Raw genomic sequence first — 20,278 nt, forward strand, 5'->3', positions numbered from 1 at the left:
TTGGTGGGAAGGTAACAGCATTCTGTGCACCTTCGGCATTTAGTCATGCCGGCCACATGACCACGGAGACGTCTTCAGACCTCTTCGGCTTAGAAACGGAGATGAGCACCGCCTCTAGAGCCAGAAACTACTAGCAAGCATGTGCGGGGGAACCCTTGCGTTACTGCAGGCTACTTCTGCTGCCTGCCAGCTGCCTGCAATTTGGCAGTTCAAATCTTATCAGGTTCAAGGTTGACTCAGCCTTCCATCCTTCCAAGGTGGGTAAAATGAGGAGCCAGATTCTTGGGGGCAATATGCTAACTCTGTAAACCACTTAAAGAGGGCTGTAAAGCACTGTGAAGCAGTATGTAAGTCTGAGTGCTATTGCTAAGCTGCCTGAAGAATTCTGAGAGTTGAAGTCCTCAAGTCATGAAGTTGCCAAGGTTGGAGAGCCCTGGCTTACATAGTCTACGCCCACATATTAGTTAAGAGTTAGCTGGGGCAAGCCAAGCCTGTTTGGGTTAATTTATGGTCCCATCTACTGTGCTGCAACAGAAAATATCTGTTAAATATTGTTAAAACAATATTACAAATATGTAGGCAATGAAGAACTGGACAGGGAAGTGAAGTAGAGCTGATATGCATGAAATTCAAATCCATTCTGTGCTTGCGCCTCATTTCCTCTCTGGCAATAAACTTCAGGGACATGACCTCAGGCCAATGGAAATTGTGACTTGTTATAAAATCTCTGATTAACAGATAACTGAAAGATAACTTCTTGGTAACATCTGTTACCAAGATGTTATCATCTTGGTACTGTTACTCATTCATCCACGTTGTCCCATAAGTGCTTTTCCAAAAGGCAACTGGACTGGACTTTCTTGGGGATTTCTTCTTAAAGAAACTGAAGAAGCTTCTTGGATGAGAAGCAAGATATTTTCAAGAGAAAAAAATCAAGAAAGTCCAGTTGCCTTTCGGGAAAGCACCTTAGGGATAATATGATACTGATAACATTCTTCTGTCCTTAGAAGGGCTTATATTGAAAGAAGCAGATGGATCTGATTTGTGGACCATTTCTCCTTATCACCTACCATGTACAGAATGGTCTTCTGTCCTCTACAGAGGCATTTTGAGATCCATAACACAGATCTTTTTCTTTAAACCTTAGTGCAGTGGTGAAATTCAACATTTTTTACTACCGGTTCTGTGGGCGTGACTTAGTGGGTGTGGCAGGGGAAGGATACTGCAAAATCCCCATTCCTTCCCCACTCCTGGGGGATGGATATTGCAAAATCCCCATTCCCATCCCACTCTGGGGTCAGCCAGAGGTGGTATTTTCCGGTTCTCCGAATTACTCAAAATTTCCGCTACGAGTTCTCCAGAACCTGTCAGAACCTGCTGAATTTCACCCCTGCCTTAGCGCAGATAGAGTAGCTCAACTCTTGTGGCCTATATGGACATATCCATGTAGCTTTCTTGATAACAGTATGGAAATTGTTTTAACATTGTCTTATTTCAGGATGCTTTCACCGCTTCCCAATCTACCTGCTAGCCCTGAAGTTAATCTATTCAGCTTATAAAGCTTCACCAAAGTGGCAATCTTTTATCTGAATTCCAAACTAAGGAACTAGAATGGCAGAGTGGCAGGAAGCCACCAAGGTTAAGCCCTCATTCGTTTTGTTGACGTAATTCTTGCGAACACAGCCAATAGCAAAAGAAGAGTGTAAGGCAGCTACAATTGTTAAAAAAAAAAAAAAAAACTACTGTGCATATGCACCGATTGTTCAAAGGATGAAGGATTGGATGTTAAAGCAGTGGTGAAATTCATTTTTTTTTACTACTGGTTCTCTGGGTGTGGCTTGGTAGGCGTGGCAGGGGAAGGATACTGCAAAATCTCCATTCCCACCCCACTCTGGGGCCAGCCAGAGGTGGTATTTGCTGGTTCTCCAAACTACTCAAAATTTCCGCTACTGGTTCTCCAGAACCTGTCAGAACCTGCTGGATTTCACCCCTGCGTTAAAGAGACATGAACTAGGACGCAAGGCTGGTCCGGCTGTAACCCTATTGATCTTAAGGAGATGTGGTCGCTCAGCGGTTAAAGATGCTTAAAGATGCTGACAGCCCAGGTTTGAGACCCATATGCTGCGCAATAGGGTGAGTTCCCGTTCCTTGTTCCAGCTCACCTAGCAGTTCAAAAGTATGCAAATGCAAGTAGATAAATAGGTACCACTTTGGTGGGGAAAAAATGTACCTCTTTATTGATCTTAAGGATTGGTCTGGCAAGTTAGGTGGGCATTTCCTCTCCGTTCATCACTCCATGTGTGTCCCTCCTGAAGCTTCATGCTCAGTGGTCGTATCTGATCACCCCCAGATAGATCAAAGGAATGCAAGAAACTGCAGTCCCCTGCTAGAATCTCCAAAATCCATTTACAGAACCCTTGTTGCATTGTAGAACTAATTAACCACCTTGGTGTCAAGCATCTATATTTTAGACTTAGAAATGTTTCTCATTTTTGACGGGATACTCCTGCAGCTAGTATATTTAATGTTGTGCAATGTTTGCTATAAGGGACACAGTGGCTCAGTGGCTAAGACACTGAGCTTGTTGATCAGAAGGTTGGTAGTTCAGTGGTTCGAATCTCGTGTAATGGAGTGAGCTCCTGTTACTTCTACCAACCTAGAAGTTCGAAAGCATGTAAAAATGCAAGTAGAAAAATAGGAACCACCTTTAGTGGAAAGGTAATAGCATTCCATGCACCTTTGGCATTGAGTCACGCCGGCCACATGACCATGGAGACATCTTTGGACAGCGCTGCCTCTTCGGCTTTGAAATGGAGACAAGCACCGCCCCTAGAGTCGGGAACAACTAACATATATGTGCGAGGGGAATCTTTACATTTAATGTTTGCTATGTCAGGCTAGATGGCAACATCTAATTAACTTTGGATCTGACCAGTCAGTTTTCTTTCAGGCTGGTCTAAAAAAAAAAAAGGTTGCGTAAGTTAGACCCTTTCCGGCCTCAGATAGAGCCCTAGGAAATTCCACAACTACAAACTGGGAAACTGGGAGAAAGACATTGGGGGGTGGGAGGGAGGCAATGTAGCTGTTCAAAGAAACTACATGGAATGTTCATAAAGCTGTTAAGAGTTGAATTAATTCTAAGGTGACTTTATTATTTGTCTGTACTTGCTAAGATGCAGTCATATAATAATTTGGCAAGGAAGTCACTCATCCTTGTGTTGAGCTGAGGCAAAATTATTTGTAGGCAAAGAGCATGGATGGTTTCCCCCCTCCCCTTATAATAAGAAAGTTAGCCGAGGAGTTGGGGGGGAAAAAGCTAACATGCAAGACTTTTTAAAGTAAAGGTAAAGGTTCCCCTTGCACATATGTGCTCGTCATTCAAAGCTGAAGAGCCAGCGCTGTCCGAAGATGTCTCCATGGTCATGTCGCCGGCATGACTAAATGCCAAAGGCACACAGAACACTGTAACCTTCCCACTAAAGGTGGATCCTATTTTTGTACTTGCATTTTTACATGGTTTCAAACTGCTAGGTTAGCAGAAGCTGAGACAAGTAATGGGAGCTCACTCCATTACACGGGGCTAGGGATTTGAACCACCGAAGTGCCAACCTTTGTGATCGACAAGCTCAGCATCTTTTGAGCCACTGCGTCCCATTAAGACTTTTTAGGGGGAGAAATTATTCAAAAATGTGAATGGAAGCCCCCATGTAGGTGAACACAACTTTTACAGTTCACATCTGTGCGTTCAGATAAGATTGTTCAAACTATAGGGTTTCCTAACTAGGCAGGGGGTTGGACTAGAAGACAGGTCCCTTCCAACTCTGCTATTGTATTTATTTATTACTATCTAAACTGTGACAAATATCTGTGGTATTTGGAAGGGGAAAAGGTGGGATGTGATTTTATATCTCCGATGCTGGCAAAATAAAAGGTCTTAACAGTGTTTTCACTCAGGAAGCCTCACATTTCATTGCCCCTAACTCCAGAGTGTGGAATGTCCTGAATAAATGGATCAGACAAGCTACATAATATTAGTGAATTAGACAGCAGTGTTCGGCTTTATTATTTATTCTGTTAATTGATGAACCCTTGCAAAATCAAATTTTTTGAAGACTTTCTCCCACTAAAATTTGAGTTTAAACATGCCTGAATACAACTAGGAAAGGACGTTGGCTTTAAGAACACCATAGTAGAAATATTTATATATAAATATTTATGGGGGATGCAGTGGCTCAGTGGCTAAGACGCTGAGCTTGTTGTTCAGAAAGATCGGCAGTTTGGCAGTTCGAATCCCTAGTGCCGCGTAACAGAGTGAGCTCCCAATACTTGTCCCAGCTTCTGCCAACCTAGCAGTTCAAAAGCACATAAAAGTAGAAAAGTAGAAAAATAGGAGCCACCTTTGGTGGGAAGGTAACAGCGTTCCGTGCACCTTCGACATTTAGTCATGCTGGCCATATGACCACAGAAATGTCTTCGGACAGCGCTGGCTCTTTGGCTTTGAAATGGAGATGAGCACTGCCCCCTAGAGTCAGGAACAACTATATAAAAGAAGAGACAGACAATGCGATCTCTGGAACTTAAAATATATTACCCAGTTAGCTTTCGTTAGCCTCTGCTAACATCATCAGAGTGTAAAAACTACCATTGAGGAGATATTTACTTTTATACATCATTGATCAATTTGGCCATTGTGCATGTGATAGGCTTATCCACCTGCCACCCATCCATAATTAGCTCTGTTGTTTTTACTTCAGACATGGTAGTTTTTACACTCTGACAATGTTAGCAGAGGCTAACAAAAATTAAGTGGGTAATATATTTTAAGTTCCGGAGAACTGCTAAACATTTTTGACTGTCAGCAGGTCTATCAAGCACATTTATTTATGAGACTGGGTAACCTATGGGTAGATGAATACTAGTTAAAGACTAGGACATACCTAAGAAATGTATCGAACAGATGAGTAGAACACTTAGTGAAACTTCAGCCATCTGTTTTATGAAAATGAGGGAGTAAATATACCGAAAGGTCCTTCTGATGAAGAGTTTCCTTAAATATGCAATTTGGGGAGAAAAGACTCAGCTAGTATTTTCCATGGAAGGCTACCTATGCACACGGACAAATTATGTGGTTGCGTGCAAGAGACAACGATGCTCAAAGAGTAATTTCTGTTTGGCTTCCATCAGTGAAGGCATCACGGCAGGTCAACGTTCTGTTGTCATTTAGTGGGATTGAGAGTCTCTGTCAATGCTTTAGAAGTTGCATCTTCCAATCAACGTGGCCAATGGATGCCTGCACTCTTGACAAGAGCTTCACCATCTGTCTTCTCTTTCTGTTGTAGCTACTTCCCGAGCTCACGAATCCCGATGAGCTACTTTCCTACTTGGATCCTCCTGACTTACCAAGCAATAGCAACGATGACCTTCTCTCTCTCTTTGAGAACAACTGAAGCCTTCTTCATTTCACTCCCAACCCACCTCCCTCCCGTCGGACACCTCCGTAGCTTCACAGCGAGGCATCGCGAGTGACTCTTTCCCACGAGGTCAAGCTCACCACTCGAGCGTACAGCAGCACACACTCCTTCCTGTCTTCACCTCGGACCTGCTCGAGTCCCAAGTTTGGACCGCGGCGGTGAAGAGAAGCAAGAGGACAATCTGGGGTTGACCTCTTAGACTGCCTGTCCACATCCCAGACCGTTTGTACAGCTATGGGAAAAATAAACCCTCACTCTGGTTCTACAGACCGAAAGAGTGGATGACTTTTTGGGATATCTAGCAAGGAACATCCCAGCCACTCTCAGCAAGGAAAGAAAGAAAAAGGGCCCCAGGTCCATCCTTGACCAGTTTCAGAGTGTCTTTCCAACCGATGTTCTTCCATGCGTTTCCTTCCTCCTGTCTGTTCCGCTCGGTCCTCTCCAAGTTATGCAGATTCCGGTCTACCTGTCGGACAAAATAAGGACAACCGTTGGCGGCACAGTTCAGACTCGGAACTCAAAAATACCAAAAAGCACAAAGAAATCAGTCATGTCACAAATATACAACATGTGTCAGAGGGAGACATCAGACAGTGGGGCTTCCCCACCTACCCATCCACCCACGTGGTCCTGTGAAATCTCCAGGTTGTAGCAAGCATGGGGTGTTTTTTTTTTTCCTAGTCAATTGTAGCATCTTTGATTTGATTTAATCACTCTTGTGGGCAGAACAGCTCTTTCCCTTTACACAACGTGTTGTGGTCCGACGTCTTGTGTTTTTTTTTCCCCGACAAACGCTTTCACTCCGTTGATTGTCTTTTGGGTCACAGAACGGCCAGTCTCTGAGGAGGGGAAAAAAGGAGAAGGAAAGAAAAATTGGAGAAAGGCACGAACCTTTTTTTTTTGCATAGGAAATCAGAAAACCCTGCAACATATTAGCCGTGAGAACGTCTCTCTTTTCTTTACTTAGGCAGTCAAAAAAATTGCTCCGTTCCTACAGAAAACAGGAAAGGGGAAGGGACGGGAAAGAACACCCCCCCCCCCCCAGCAAGGTGAGGGAAAAAGTTAAAAATCCATTATGGCCACCATAAGCAGGTGATCAAAACTCCACCCCTTTTTAATCTGCAGGGTACTGAATGGGACAACTCACCACACAGCCAACCCGCCACAGGACAAGTCGTTACGAGACAATTCAATCATTCAATTTAAGGATTTCAAATCATTTAAAAAAAGATTTTAACTTTTGGTCATTTGCATTTCATGTTATCTTTTCTTTAACGATTCTATTTCACCGTTTCTTTGATATTCGTGTAACGATGAATTGTCCCGCAGTGAATTGGCCATACTGAGTTGTCCTAGACCAGTGATGGCAAACCTTTTCGGCACCGAGTGCTCAAACCTGAACGCACTCATGTGCACGCGTGCGCCGGAGCACCGAAAACCTGAAGACCAGCTGGCCATTATGCATGTGTGCGCCGGAAATCCAAAGACTACATGCATGTGTGCATCGGCCAGCTGGTCTTCGGGTTTCCTGAGCTTCGGCACGCAGGAAGATCAGCTGGCTGGCGCACACCAGAAACCAGAAGAGCAGCTGGCGATGGCACGCATGCCCACAGAGTGTTCTGCATGTCACCTCTGGCACATGTGCCATAGGTTCATCATCACGGTCCTTGACCCTACAGGGTGGAGGCGGGGTAAGTTTCTTAAAAAGTGGTAGGTTTCCATCACATCACAGCTAAAATCTTGACTGTTTTGACTGTCCGCTTCATCCAAGCCAAATCTGTGAAAAATTGAAACAGGCGTTTATATGAAGAGAAACACCAAATAACCCTAAATGCTTGTCTTGGGTTTTCCAGGCTGTGTTGCGATTAATCCTTTTGACCTTGTGTTTTATCATTTCACCTGAAAGCACCACTTCCTCTTTCTTTCTTTCTTTCTTTCCTTCCTTCATCCGTTTCTTCTCTCTCTCTCTCTCTTTCTTTCTTTCTTTTTCTCTCTCCCTTTCTTTCTTTCTTTCTTTTTCTTTCTTTCTTTCCTTTCCTTCCTTCCCTCCTTCCTTCCTTCCTTCCTTCCTTCCTTCCTTTCTTTCTTTCTTCATTTTTTAACAAAAAGTGGATTTCCAAGGTTATTGGGCATGGAGAAGAAATGAAGTCATTCTGGTGCAATTTTCCTGTCAATTCCCATGCCGAATGCTTCACTGGCGTTTGTGGTTCTCCCTCAGTTGCTTCCTTCTTGCATGCACTTCCAGTCACTTCTGAGCCCACTGTTATGCTGTCGTCCTCTTTTTATAAAGCAAGTACAGTAAACTATGTGTTTAAAAAAGTGCATGTGTGCCAACTCTGCTCTGTCACAGGCCAACATTTCAACAGCTGATTTCTGTGTGTAGATATTGCTTTCCTTCCTTCCTTCCTTCCTTCCTTCCTTCCTTCCTTCCTTCCTTCCTCAATCTCCTACATCCCCTCCTCTCTCTCCTTGTCATAGGCTAAATAAATAAATCTCCTTTTCCTTCCTTCCTCTTCTCTCTCTAACTCCTCCCTCCCTTCCATTTAAAAAAAAATCACTATTGCTCCCTTTCCTGTCCAGATTTAGGCCAGCGATTCTCTGGCTGGTTGGTTTCCATGTGTAAAGTTCTATCATCTTTTGCTCAATTAATGGCATGTTGAAAGAAAAACTCTGCATCCATCGTGCGTTTGTTCTCTCCATTGAAATCATGCTTGTAAAATTCTTGGAGCATCTGTTCCACCGCTAACCCGCAGCATCTTTCTGGAAACAGGAAACAGGAAATGGCAGTTTCAGTTCCTTTATACTTCTCCAACCGTTATTTTGACTTTTTATACATATTTTACAAAGACCTGTTCTTGCATTTTACTTTTGCTCCAGTTCTCTCTCTCTCTCTCTCTCTCTCTCTCTTTAAAAAAGAAAAAAAGTGCTGTTCATTATGCAAAATCAATTATTTTAAGAATCGATATTGTAAATATCTTTTGTGAATATTTTAGCCTTGTCATTCATTATAATAGCCAACACTTTTTTTACGTCTGTTTTTAAAATACATAGCCTGGGAGTGGGGAAGGGAATGGCCTTTTCTTTCTTTTTTCTTTCTTTTTTTCTTTCTTTTTTTCTTCCCTTCGTCCCCAGCTGAAGGTTCTTGAACTAAGGGAGCATTTAATTTATATATATATATAAATATATATATATTAGCCCATATCAGTTTGCAAATCCATATCATCCATAAGCCCCGTTTGCTAAGGGGCCATACACACATACATCAAACAGCAAGGATTATGACTGTCACCCACTTTATAGACAAATATATTATTATTATTATTTTAAAGATCCTTGTTTAAATGCATCTGAGAATCATCGTTTATCCACACCTAGGAGAGAAGAAAGGGGGCAGTGCTTGGAGCTGTAGATGGCAAGCCATCAGAACAGAAGAAGATAGAAGTATGGGAGGTCTTTCCTTTTTTAAAATATATTTCCTCAAATTTATCCATCCTTATTTGTGATCAAGTTCACACAGCTACGTCTGGTTGCCCACAACAAGCTTGGGTGTGTGTGTGTGTTTTTCATGTCAGTCAGAAGACACTGAGTGTCTTCAGCTTAATGGATGCAATTTTTGGGAGGCCAATCTTAAGCCATAGATCGTGTTGCGCAATTCTTAAAATGGCCCCTTTATTATTAAGCACATATCTGTTCCAACAAGGACTTCCCTCCCCACCCCTCTTGCTTTTCCGCGTAATTGGAAACCAAATTATTTTAGAACAGGTGTGTTGAAGAAAGAGTTGGCTCACAGGGATCTAGATAAAAGCCGCTAAAAAGTCACTTTTTTTTTTTTGAAAGCTGGATAGGAGGGAAAACATCTACGATTGAGGCTATTGTGGGTATGAAGCTTCCCCATTATTTGAAGGTTTCTTTCCTCAATTAACAGAAATTAAATCTGCATGGTAGGCAGGGGTAGATGAGGTATGTGGCTTTGGTCTGCAAAAAAAGATGAAGCGTATTTATTGAACACGGCATCTCTGCGGCTAAATTGAGGAATAGGGTATGGATTTGATCGAAAGAACGCGCTTTCCAAAAATCAGCCTAGAAAACCCTGCACTCACATACACACAAACGCACAAACACACACAAACAAACACAAATGATTCATCAGCAGATTGTATTGGGGAGGAAAAACAAGTAAACTACACTGCCATCACTGTTAAAATACAGAGAACATCTGCTAAGCAGCGTGCAGTTAAATCCTTAAAAAGTCAGTCCTGTTTCATTCAGTGCAACTTATTCTGAAGAAATATAAGTTATGGCCTTAATGAGGTTTTTTTTGTCTGTGTGTATTGAAAAGCAAATTTAGATAGTGTTTTGGGTTTATTTATCCACAGACACAATTTGTTGTTTTTAGGGGCATTTTGTTTTGAGTTTTCCACTTTTTTAAATTTTCCCAATTTAAATGGAAAAGCATACACAAAGATTTATAGTTCTACTGCCAAGGCATTGTTATTATCGTTATTGTTATTATAGGAGGATAACACATACATGCGCGAACACACACACACACACACACACGTTTGCAGTAGAGAGACTCCAAGGGACATCTGTACATATGTAAATGGAAAATAGAGACATGTTAACAGAAATGCATTCATTTTCCTTGGATTGTGTATTGTTTTTATTTTACAGGGAAAAAAAAATAAAGCTTGAAGAATCATCTTATGTGGGAAATGAATCCTGTTTGTTAGCGTTTGTGAAGTCTCCACCTTTGTTTCATTTCTTGTAATATACTCTGAATCTTTTGTGGGGGGGAAAATTGCTTTTGTTTTGTTTTACCTTCATGTAATAATTAGCTTCAGTGTATTAGTCTTTATCACCTGTGTATTTTTAGGGTGCTACGAAAAGAAAAAAAAATGAAGAAAATAAGGGGATTAAATAATTATAATAATAATAATAATAATAATAATAAAAGATTGTAACCAAATTCATACTTTGTACAATTTTTTGATATTGTGATCCGAACGAGAATTTAAAAAAAAAAAAGTACAATCTGAATTAACATGCAAAAATGGCCATTTTGTCTTTGTTTGTACATTGTATGTACAGTACAACTCCAGTCATTTCATACTTTAAAACTGGTCAGAAACAAAAAAAAGAATTGTGATTTTTAGTCTTGCAAAAATTGTATGTAGTTAGATGATGTGACAAACCTAATATTTATCTAATAAATATGTATTCGAATGAAACCTGTATATTAGGTGTTCATGTCGTTATTTTGTATTTAAAAATCAGATTGATTATTTGCTAGACGTTTATATATACTTTCTTGTAACACTGAAACTACGCTCATTTTTGCTCATGTTACTTTTCTTTTCCTAAATAAATTTGGAAAAAAATCATGGACTGATCATTGGGCAGCTGTTTTGTACACCTCGAGCTTCTGTTTCTGATGTTATATCAAGAAAAAAAATAATTGTATGACACTACTAGTCCTTGACTTAGAACCAAAATTGAGCCCAAAATCTGGTTGGCTAAGAGAGACTGTTGTTAAGTGAGTTTTGCCTCATTTTACAACCGTTCCTGCCACCGTTGTTAGAATAGAATGGAATGGAATTAGGATAGGATAGGATAGAAAATAGAATAGAATACAGAACATAGAATAGAACAGAGTAGAATAGAATAGAATAGGAATAGAATAGAATAGAAGTCTTTATTGGCCAAGTGTGATTGGACACACAAGTAATTTGCCTTTGGTGCATAAATCAGAGGTGGGTTCCTGCCGGTTCACACCTCTTCGGGCATTCCAGAAATTTGCCGTATTTTTGTGTACCCATTCCACGGAGGCATGGCCACGCCCCCATACAGGTACACTCCCCTGCCCTGCAGCCCATTTGCAAGGCACTTCTCAAAGAGAAGGAAGTGAAGGCGAGACTCCTTCAGAGAACCCGAGGCAAGAGCAGAGTTGAAGTCTTCTCTGAAGCAGCTGGAAAAGGCACATGTGGGTCAGAGGGAGGGGAAGGAATTCAAACTTCATCCTCCTGGTGCTTTGCCTTTGGGCAAGGGCTGGAGGGAAGGACCCTGGCTTGCTTGTGCTCTCCCTTCCCAAGTGTAGTTTGATTGCAGGCGGAGCCACTTCGCCTTTTCAAACCTGTAATCAGTGAAGCTTGGCTGGATTTTTACATACTGGATCCTTCCAGGGCTGGGGGAAAGTGTGTGTGCTACAGCATGGCTCTTTGCCTGGCTTCCTGCCTCCTCCTGTGGTCTCCTCAGTGTTCGCTCATGTTCTCCCTCCCCAAGTGTAGTGACTTCCTCCCCAGGCCCTCATCCATTTCTCTCTCTCACACACACACACAGCTGGATAAAACTATATAAAAATCCAACCCAGCTTCACTGACAAGTTTGAAAAGGCAACGTGACTCCGCCTGTAATCAAACTACACTTGAGGAGGGAGAGCACAAGCGAGCACTGAGGAGACCACAGGAGGAGGCAGGAAGCCAGGCAAAGAGCCATGCTGTAGCACACACACTTTCCCCTAGCCTCTCTCTTTTGGAAGGCTCAGATCGGCTCCCCTCCTGCTTCTCTGCCTCTCCTCTCACCCCAGCCTGCCAGCAGGAGGTGAATAGATGAGCTTTATTGCGTTCCAGGCATTTCCCTCCCAGACAGCAGGCTGCATTTGCAATGGGGGAGGTGTTTGGGGAAGGCAGAGGGGGATGGCGGGATGGCAGAGGAGCTGCTTTCAAGCCATTGGAAAAGATATCCAATCCAACTTGTGTTTGTGTGTGTGTGTGTTTGAGAGAGAGTGAGTGAGTGAGAGAGGGAAGGGTGTAGGAGAGATCATCCAATCCAACTTGTGTGTGTGTGTGTGTGTGTGTGTGTGTGTGTGTGTGTTTGAGAGAGGGGGGAGGGAGGGAGAGAGGGAGGAAGGAGGGGAAGGGAGAAGAAAAAAAAGAAAGAAGGAAACTTCTTTCGCAAATGAGAAAAGCAAATGCTGTCGCTTTAAATCGGAACTGAGCATGCCTGGCTGTGGAATTCTGGAAGTTGAAGTCCACAAGTGTTAATAATTTTAGATTGAAAAGGTGCAGGAAAGAACAAATTGGTTATATGGTTATATGTTATATGGTTTTATGTTTTTGAAGTTTTGGGGTTTGTGCAATATGAGCATTGTGTTTCTAAAAGGCTTGTGAATGGAGCCAAACTTTCTCTAGGATCATTATCTCATTATCTCTATCTGGCAGGCATGTGGAATGAGCCTCAGGCAGGTTTCTTTGTTAGCAGAAAGAAAGAAAAACAGCACAGCAATTTAGGGCTAGAAGGCTACTAGGAGGTCATGTAGTCCATCCCCCTGCTGCAGCAGGAAACCTTACATTGTATGGGTTATTTTGGTGCCTCTACCAGAGAGGAAAATTGCCAGAAAGGAGAAATAGTTTACTAGGACAAGACTGCCATGCAGAGGAAGGCAGAGATAGTCCTTGACTTATGACTCCAGTTGAGCCCAAAATTTTGGTTGCTAAGCAAGGGCGTTGTTAAGTGAGCTTCACCACATTTTACCCAACCCATGACATCATCTGATGAGTGACATCAAGTTGGCCACTCCCACCCAGTCACATGACTGCCAAGCCACTCCCACAAAAGAGGCCACACCTACAGAATAGATTCCAAAAAAACCTTGAAACCCACCACTGGTGCATATGCTCTCAGTGTACATAAGAAGAATAAAATACATTCATCAAGAATAAAAGATAAAACACAGTGATAGTTAAGGTTACTAATAAGCTATCAAATCATACTAGGAAACAAAAACAATATTAATTGAAAGATACAAGCAACATGGTTATAATCGTAAGTGGGAAGAGATAGATACTAGTAAGGAAGAGAATAATAATAATATTACAGTCTTAATAAATAATTTGACAGTGTTGTGGGAATTAGTTGTTTAGCAGTGTGATGGCATTTGGGAAGAAACTGTCCTTGTGTCTAGTTGTTCTGGTGTGCAGTGCCCTATAGCGTCATTTTGATTGTTGGAGTTGAAACAATTTATGTCCAGGATGTGAGGGGTCTGTAGATATTTTTACAACCCTCTTTTTGACTCGTGCAGTATACAGGTCAGTGTACAGGTTAAGTAGATCACTGCAGTTGACTTTGTTCCCCAGTGACTTTGCTCGTCAGAAGGTCGCAGAAAGGGATCCCGTGACCTCAGGATACTGCAACTGTCCTAAATATGAGTCGGTCGCCAAGCATCTGTTTTTCCCCCTCCCTGAGCCTTTGCGCTGGCCCTGCACTTACCTCGTATCCAAAATGGGTCGCGTGGAGACTCCTGGGTGGGGAGGGGCAGGGTGGGCATGGCCAGCCAGGGCTGGGATTTGGAGGTTCTCTGAACCAGCCATAATGTTAGCTACGGGTTCTCCTGAAGCCGGACAAACCCGTAACAGCCCACCGCTGGCCAAGTCACATCCTCTAAAATGATGAATTGTTCTTTTCAACCTTCTCCCTGCACAAAATGCATGGCTCTGTTGGATTTTAGCTTGGACAAGAAATAAACAGATTGTGTTACATTGAAACAATGATAAGGCCGCACAACTTCCTACACTGAAACTGTTTCTGCCTTATAAACGAGCAAAAAAAGTAAATCCCTCTTTTTTATAAATGAACTTTGGAACTGCAGTCGGAAGTCTAAAGTTCCTGCAGATACATTGCTTTTTTTAAGTTCTGTCTTTTCCCAGTCTGTTACACTTAATAGTTGTGAGACAAGGAACAATTTCAAGCACTGATTCATTCCAAAAGTCCTCCTGTTGGTTTGGATAAAGGGGGGAGGGAATTTCATTTTCTTACAAATTTCCCAGCAATGATATTTCTAAAATCAATACATTCTAGAGCATCTTCCCCCACCCCCTTTTAAGGTTAAAGAATCTATAAAAGCATAGTGAATTTTGTTAATAGAAATGATGATAGTCAATAAAGATTAAAAAGTGCAAATATTATCTTGGATCTTTTTCCAAGTCATACTTTTTGTTGAAGTCCAAGGTATTTTTAGGAAAGAACTGTGAGTTCAAAATGCCAAGAAATGCTCTGTCTTCTTATTGCGCTTTCCAAAATTTTCGTTTTTACAGCTTAGAGACCATTGAGAAGACCACGGCTGGAGCTACGGCGATCTCAGGTGTCATAGAAATATCCTTCTTTTTTGTGATGTGGTTTTACATTTCAGAGTTTTCATCCTTTCTACCTCTTTATGGTGCTAATCTCAATTTTGAAACCTTGCGGTTGGGAGGGGACGACACCACATGATGATTACCTTCAGATCTTCATCATCAACAGTAAGTTGGTTCACACATTCTGGTGAGGGAGAAGTTCCCTGAGGATGGGCTCTGGCATGAACGCAAAAGCTTAGAAGGTCCAGGTAACCAAGACAGATTTTCCTGTGACATGTATAGTTGCCTTTATGTGTGAGTAAGCTTATGCCCTGTGCGGCTTGCAGTTTCTTTCCTCTTGTAAAGGTTAAACATTAATCTAGAGTTTATAAAAGTTAATTTACAAATAATTATAAAGGTTAAACATTCACCCAGATTATTTACTTCCTTTTTTAAAATTTTATTTATCCATTTTTTCCTTAAACATACATAGGTGCTTAATGAACATTGTATTGTCTGAGTCATTTTAGGTTTACAAAATAATAATAAAAATAATTCTGATATTAATGATAATAGTTGAAATAATAATAATAATAGGGGGCTATTGCAAATCCATCAAACTGTAGAAGAAGAAAAACGAAGTTTGAATGATCATGTGAACCAAAGTACACAAAAATTGCTACAGGCTGTGAAAACGGAGAACAGTATAGAAACAAAGGCAGAATATAAGGAAAAACAGCTGGATGATAGATTAAATAGATGGAAAACCAAAGCTTTGCATGGACAGCACTTGAAAAACATTGAAGGAAAATGTGATGACAACGCGACATGGACATGGCTTAAAATGAGAACCATCAAGAAAGAAACGGAAGATTTAATACTGGCTGCTCAAGAACAAGCACTACAAACTAATGCCATGAAAGCGAAGATACAAAAATCCACTGACAATTCAAACTGAACAAAGTTGAAACTTTGTTTCACATTTAATATGTGAATGCAGCAAAATTGCACAAACTGATTACAAAGCTAGACACGACCAAGTTGCTAAATTAATCCACTTGTCATTATGCAGAAAATACAACTTGCCTGTATCTAAAAAGTCATGGGAGCACAAAGTGGAAAAAGTTACTGAAAATGAAAAGGTGAAGATCTTGTGGGACTTTCAAATACAGACGGATCATCATTTGGAACACAACACACCAGATATCATGGTTGTAGAAGGCCGAAACGTACAACTTATTGACATCGCGGTACCAGGAGATGCCAGAGTCGAAGAAAAAGAACTGGAAAAAATCATGAAATATTGCGACTTGGCCATCGAAACTATGCGATTATGAATGAAACATGTGACAGCGATACACATTGTCAATGGGGCACTTGGTACCAGGTCCAAGAATTTTATAAGAGAGAGACATCAACAAATTGCAGCTTTCTAAAAAAACACCAATGAAACTGCAAAAAACTGTGCTACTCAGAACATTGTATATTTTAAGAAGGTACTTGGTTGATACCTAGGATGCTGGCAACAACCCATATCAACCATTAGCACCAGTCAATGTGATGCACTTTTGAATGTTCAGTTGACTGAGTTTCATGTTTAATAAATAAAGTATATCATCATCATCATCATCATCAATTTACTTTATGCTCAATACTCATGACGATAATATGGTAGTACTATTCAGGTATATCTGATTATAGTCTTTCAACTTCTAACTTTTGCATCTGCATGTTAATTATAATATATTATATAGCAATATACCTAGTAATATTTGCCCCATTTCTAATTTCTACCTCTATTTTCTAACTCTTAATCAAACGAAACTTATATTAAGAATCGGTAGTAAAAAAAATTTGAATCCCACCACTGGGATAGATACTTCCCAGTGGTGGGATTCAAACATTTTACTACCGGTTCTGTGGGCGGGGCTTTGTGGGCGTGGCAGGGGAAGATACTGCAAAATCCCCATTCCCACCCCACTCTCAGAATTTCCGCTACTCATTCTCCAGAACCTCTCAGAACTGGCTGAATACCACCCCTAATCTATCCATCATCTTCTGCCCTTTCAGTATTTCATCTCTTATAAAAAAAAAAATTGACCAATGTCCCATTCTCCTCCCTTGGGATTTTGCATCTCCTTACATCACACTTATTTAATGTAAATATTTCATCTGCCTTTACATCTACCTCTCGTTGTCAAATCTCTAGCATCCCCATCAATGACTCTGTCATCACTCCTGGGAGTCTTTTCTCTTTGTCCTCCTGTATATTTTGAGTTCTTAAAGTGTGGTCTACCTGCTCTGTTTCAGGAATTTTTACTATCTCTTCCTCATCTTTATCTGTTTGTATCCTTTGTTGATTCGTCTCCTCTATTTCTTCCTCTACTCTTTCTACTTTCTCCTCTATTTCTTGAAATTCTTGTACATTTTTCATTATCATTTGCGGAGAGTTTCTCATATCTGGGTCATGTATCAGTTCTTCCACCTCCCTATTGTTCTTTATCATAGCTTCCTGAATACATTGGGACATTTTTCTTTCCTTTAATGGGCTAAGGATTACTCAATAATTTACCAAGATCCCAATGTCCCAATTGTCCATCACAACAAAACGCCAATATTAGAAAAATGTACTCAATCCCGGAACTGTTCCTCAAAATGCACAATGTTTATAGTCCTCAGGATCTGCCAATTCGCTTCCTCTCAATTTTTCAAATTTGTAGGTCTTGTTTAACTTTTCTTCTTTTGCCTCATAAGATGTTCTATCAAGCAGAGGTGGCACAGTGGTTAGGGTGCAGTACTGCAGGCCACTTCAGCTGACTGTTATCTGCAGTTCAGCGGTTCTAATCTCACCGGCTCAAGGTTGACTCAGCCTTCCATCTTTCCGAGGTGGGTGAAATGAGGACCCAGACTGGGGGGCGATATGCTGACTCTGTAAACCGCTTAGAGAAGGCTGAAAGCCCTATGAAGCGGTATATAAGTCTAACTGCTATTGCTATTGCGAAGCAGTTCCATCGAATATGTTCTGGCAATCCAGGGTCGGGCCTACCTGACCTTAGCCTAAAGCTGTCTCGGATATTATTTATTAGTGTATTAGTATTTATTAGTGTATTAGCTGTATAAGATAAATAATTATTATAAATATGCATCCTTACCTCAGTCCCTTTGCATTCTGAACCAAAGGTGGGTTACTCCTGGTTCGGCCCAGATTGGGTGAACCGGTAGTGGTGGTGGCAAGAGGCTCCGCCCACTTGCCCAGATGCTTCTGTGCATGCACAGATGCAGCATGCGTAACCGAGCTAGCATGAGCAAACTGGTAGCACTGGAATTTGCAACCTACCTCCGTTCTGAACCATTCTGTTTCTCCAGACTCAGTTCTTATGGGGATTTCTTGCTCTTTGTAAATTTTCCACAAAAATGAGATGGTAAGTAGTAAGCAGTAAGTAGACTAAGACATTAGTTGGGCAGGCATTAACCTTACTAATGTCTTAAGCTGCTGTTTAGTTCAGTTCAGTTTTGTTTAGTTTAATTTATTGTCATTGTACCTCGTACAACAAAATTAAATGCCATCTTCAAACTTACCACTTAGTTTGGCCTGATCCACGCCAAGAATGTGTTGTAGTTAATTCAAGCAAACATAAATGTTTTTTTCCAATAATGTTGTCACTCTTCCATTATTTGTCTACGAGGCTATTTGATTTGATACCCCTCTATCATTTCACACAGCCTTTCTCTCTCAATGTATGATCCTGTTTGAAGCAAAATAATTCAACCGCTCTATGATTGCATTTTGCTTCTTCCATTTAGGTGGGGTGGAATGTTGTCTGGATTCCCAGGAGGTAGCTGCTGCTTTCCAGAGGGCAAAGAGGCAGTGGAGTTGGCAAAGTTTAGTCAGCAGGGAGAGATGTCCAAATATACTACGTCCACAGCATTTTGCTGGTCCATTAATTTTGTCACCTTGCCTTCTTCTTCTTGTGCCATATCCATCATCGGATATTGGTGATCATGTTAGCGATCCTATTTTTATCAACAGCGGCACAAAAACGTGCTGTTGAGTTTTGTCCAAACCAGTCCCTCAGATTTTGAAGCTCTGATGTTCTTCTTCTGCCTGGACCTCCTTTGCCTTCAATTTTTCCTCATCCCTTTGTCGAAGAATTCAATAAAATTTGTCCTGCGTGATTTGTTTTTGACAAACCCATCCTGGCTTGTGGTTTTAACTTTGCTGGCTTCTAGGTGTTCACAGACCTGTTACAGGTAGTCTTTGACTTATAACCACAATTGAGCCCAACATGTCCGTTACTAGGTAAGACAGCTGTTAAGTGAACTTTGCTCCATTTCACGACCTTTCTTACCAGTTGTTAAGTAAATCACGTTTCACCCCATTTCCCTCAGGGAAAAGGGCGGCCTACAAATTCTAATAAAACTCAAACTCATTTAACTTCAATAAATGACCCTGAAGCTATTTGAGTGTCAGGGATCTATTCTGTAGGCTCAGAAATGAAGATAGATCGAAATAAGATACTCTCTGAGCTTGCTTGTTTTTTTTGCAGATGTTTCATTACCCAACTAGGCAACATCATCAGGGCTAGAAAGGAGTGAGTTTGCTGTCAGTTTATATTCTGGTATCTTATCGATCCATCTTGTTGATGGGGATCAGAGGTGGGTTCCTACCGGGTCAACCAGGTTCGGCAGAACCGGTAGTGGTATGCTGGCCTGGGTTGTAGAACTGGCAGTGACCCAGGGTGGACACGCCTCTAATCCAGTTCCCCGGTTGCCGCCATCACCATGTGCTTTCTGTAGTTCTGCGCATACGCAGAGCAATTTCTGTTGAACTGTGCATGCATGCACAGTGTGCATGCAGCGCACGCACGCAAAGTGTGCACATGAGCAAACCAGTAGTAACGCCGACCAGAACCCACCCCTGGTGGGGATGATCTTAGAGATTCTTTGGTTTGGGCTGTTGTTGCTGGTTTCTTTGGCTGTTTCTTTATCGTGTTTACTTGATTGTTGGTCTGAGGTTAACCTTGGAGTTCATCTATGCTGATCTGGGTGCTGATTACTGGTGGAGAGGTGCTGGAGTCCTTTTGTTCTCTTTTAGAGCTGGTTGGTTGGTTTTGCATAGTCTATAGATGTTGTTTATGTCTCTGTGCCTATTGATGTCTGATTTGTCAGAGTGCCAAGCTTCTAGAAATTCCCTGGCATTTTTAGACTTGACCCAGTCTAGGATGGTCACATTTTCTCAGTTGAAACTATGGTTAAATCGGTCTATGTGCTGTGAAATTAAAGAATTTTCATCATGCCCCCTGACTGCCAGCTGGTGTTGGTGGATGTCTTCTTCCAGGCTTCTGCCTGTTTGTCCTCCATAGTGGTTGTTGCAGTCTTTACATTGTATGTTGTAGATGACTCCTGTTTTTTTTCTTCTTCTGGGTTGTTGGGTCTTTTGATTTGCTTTTGAAGAGCTTTCATTGGTTTGTGTGCTATGCTGATTCCAGAGAGAGTGGGGGGGGGGGGAAATAATTAAGCTTCTGTGTCATCTCTTTAATGATGCTGTCAATCATTCAGCAATGTTCAGAACGGTGAGTACGGACATTATATAATACCAGACGAACTGGTTCAGCATTAGCCTGTATAAGTCATTAGCACATGTTGTGTGTTATAAGCAGATATTCATAATACAGATTGCTCATTGCTGTTCATCGT

At 41.4% G+C, this 20,278-nt stretch overlaps 1 protein-coding gene across 4 annotated transcripts in view; it reads left to right on the top strand.

The window, feature by feature from the left end:
• ZMIZ1 (zinc finger MIZ-type containing 1) overlaps positions 1-6,532 on the top strand; it is a 430,799-nt gene extending 424,267 nt beyond the window's left edge. For all 4 annotated transcript variants that reach the window (XM_032231507.1, XM_032231509.1, XM_032231511.1 and 1 more), the window contains one exon: positions 5,340-6,532. In XM_032231507.1, the coding sequence (XP_032087398.1) occupies positions 5,340-5,447 (108 nt within the window). In that variant the 3' untranslated portion in view covers positions 5,448-6,532. The remainder of the gene's footprint in view (positions 1-5,339) is intronic.
• Positions 6,533-20,278: the final 13,746 nt, after the last annotated feature.

Source organism: Thamnophis elegans, chromosome 15 (genome assembly GCF_009769535.1).
Source record: "Thamnophis elegans isolate rThaEle1 chromosome 15, rThaEle1.pri, whole genome shotgun sequence".
In the NCBI taxonomy this organism is placed as follows: Eukaryota; Metazoa; Chordata; class Lepidosauria; order Squamata; family Colubridae; genus Thamnophis; species Thamnophis elegans.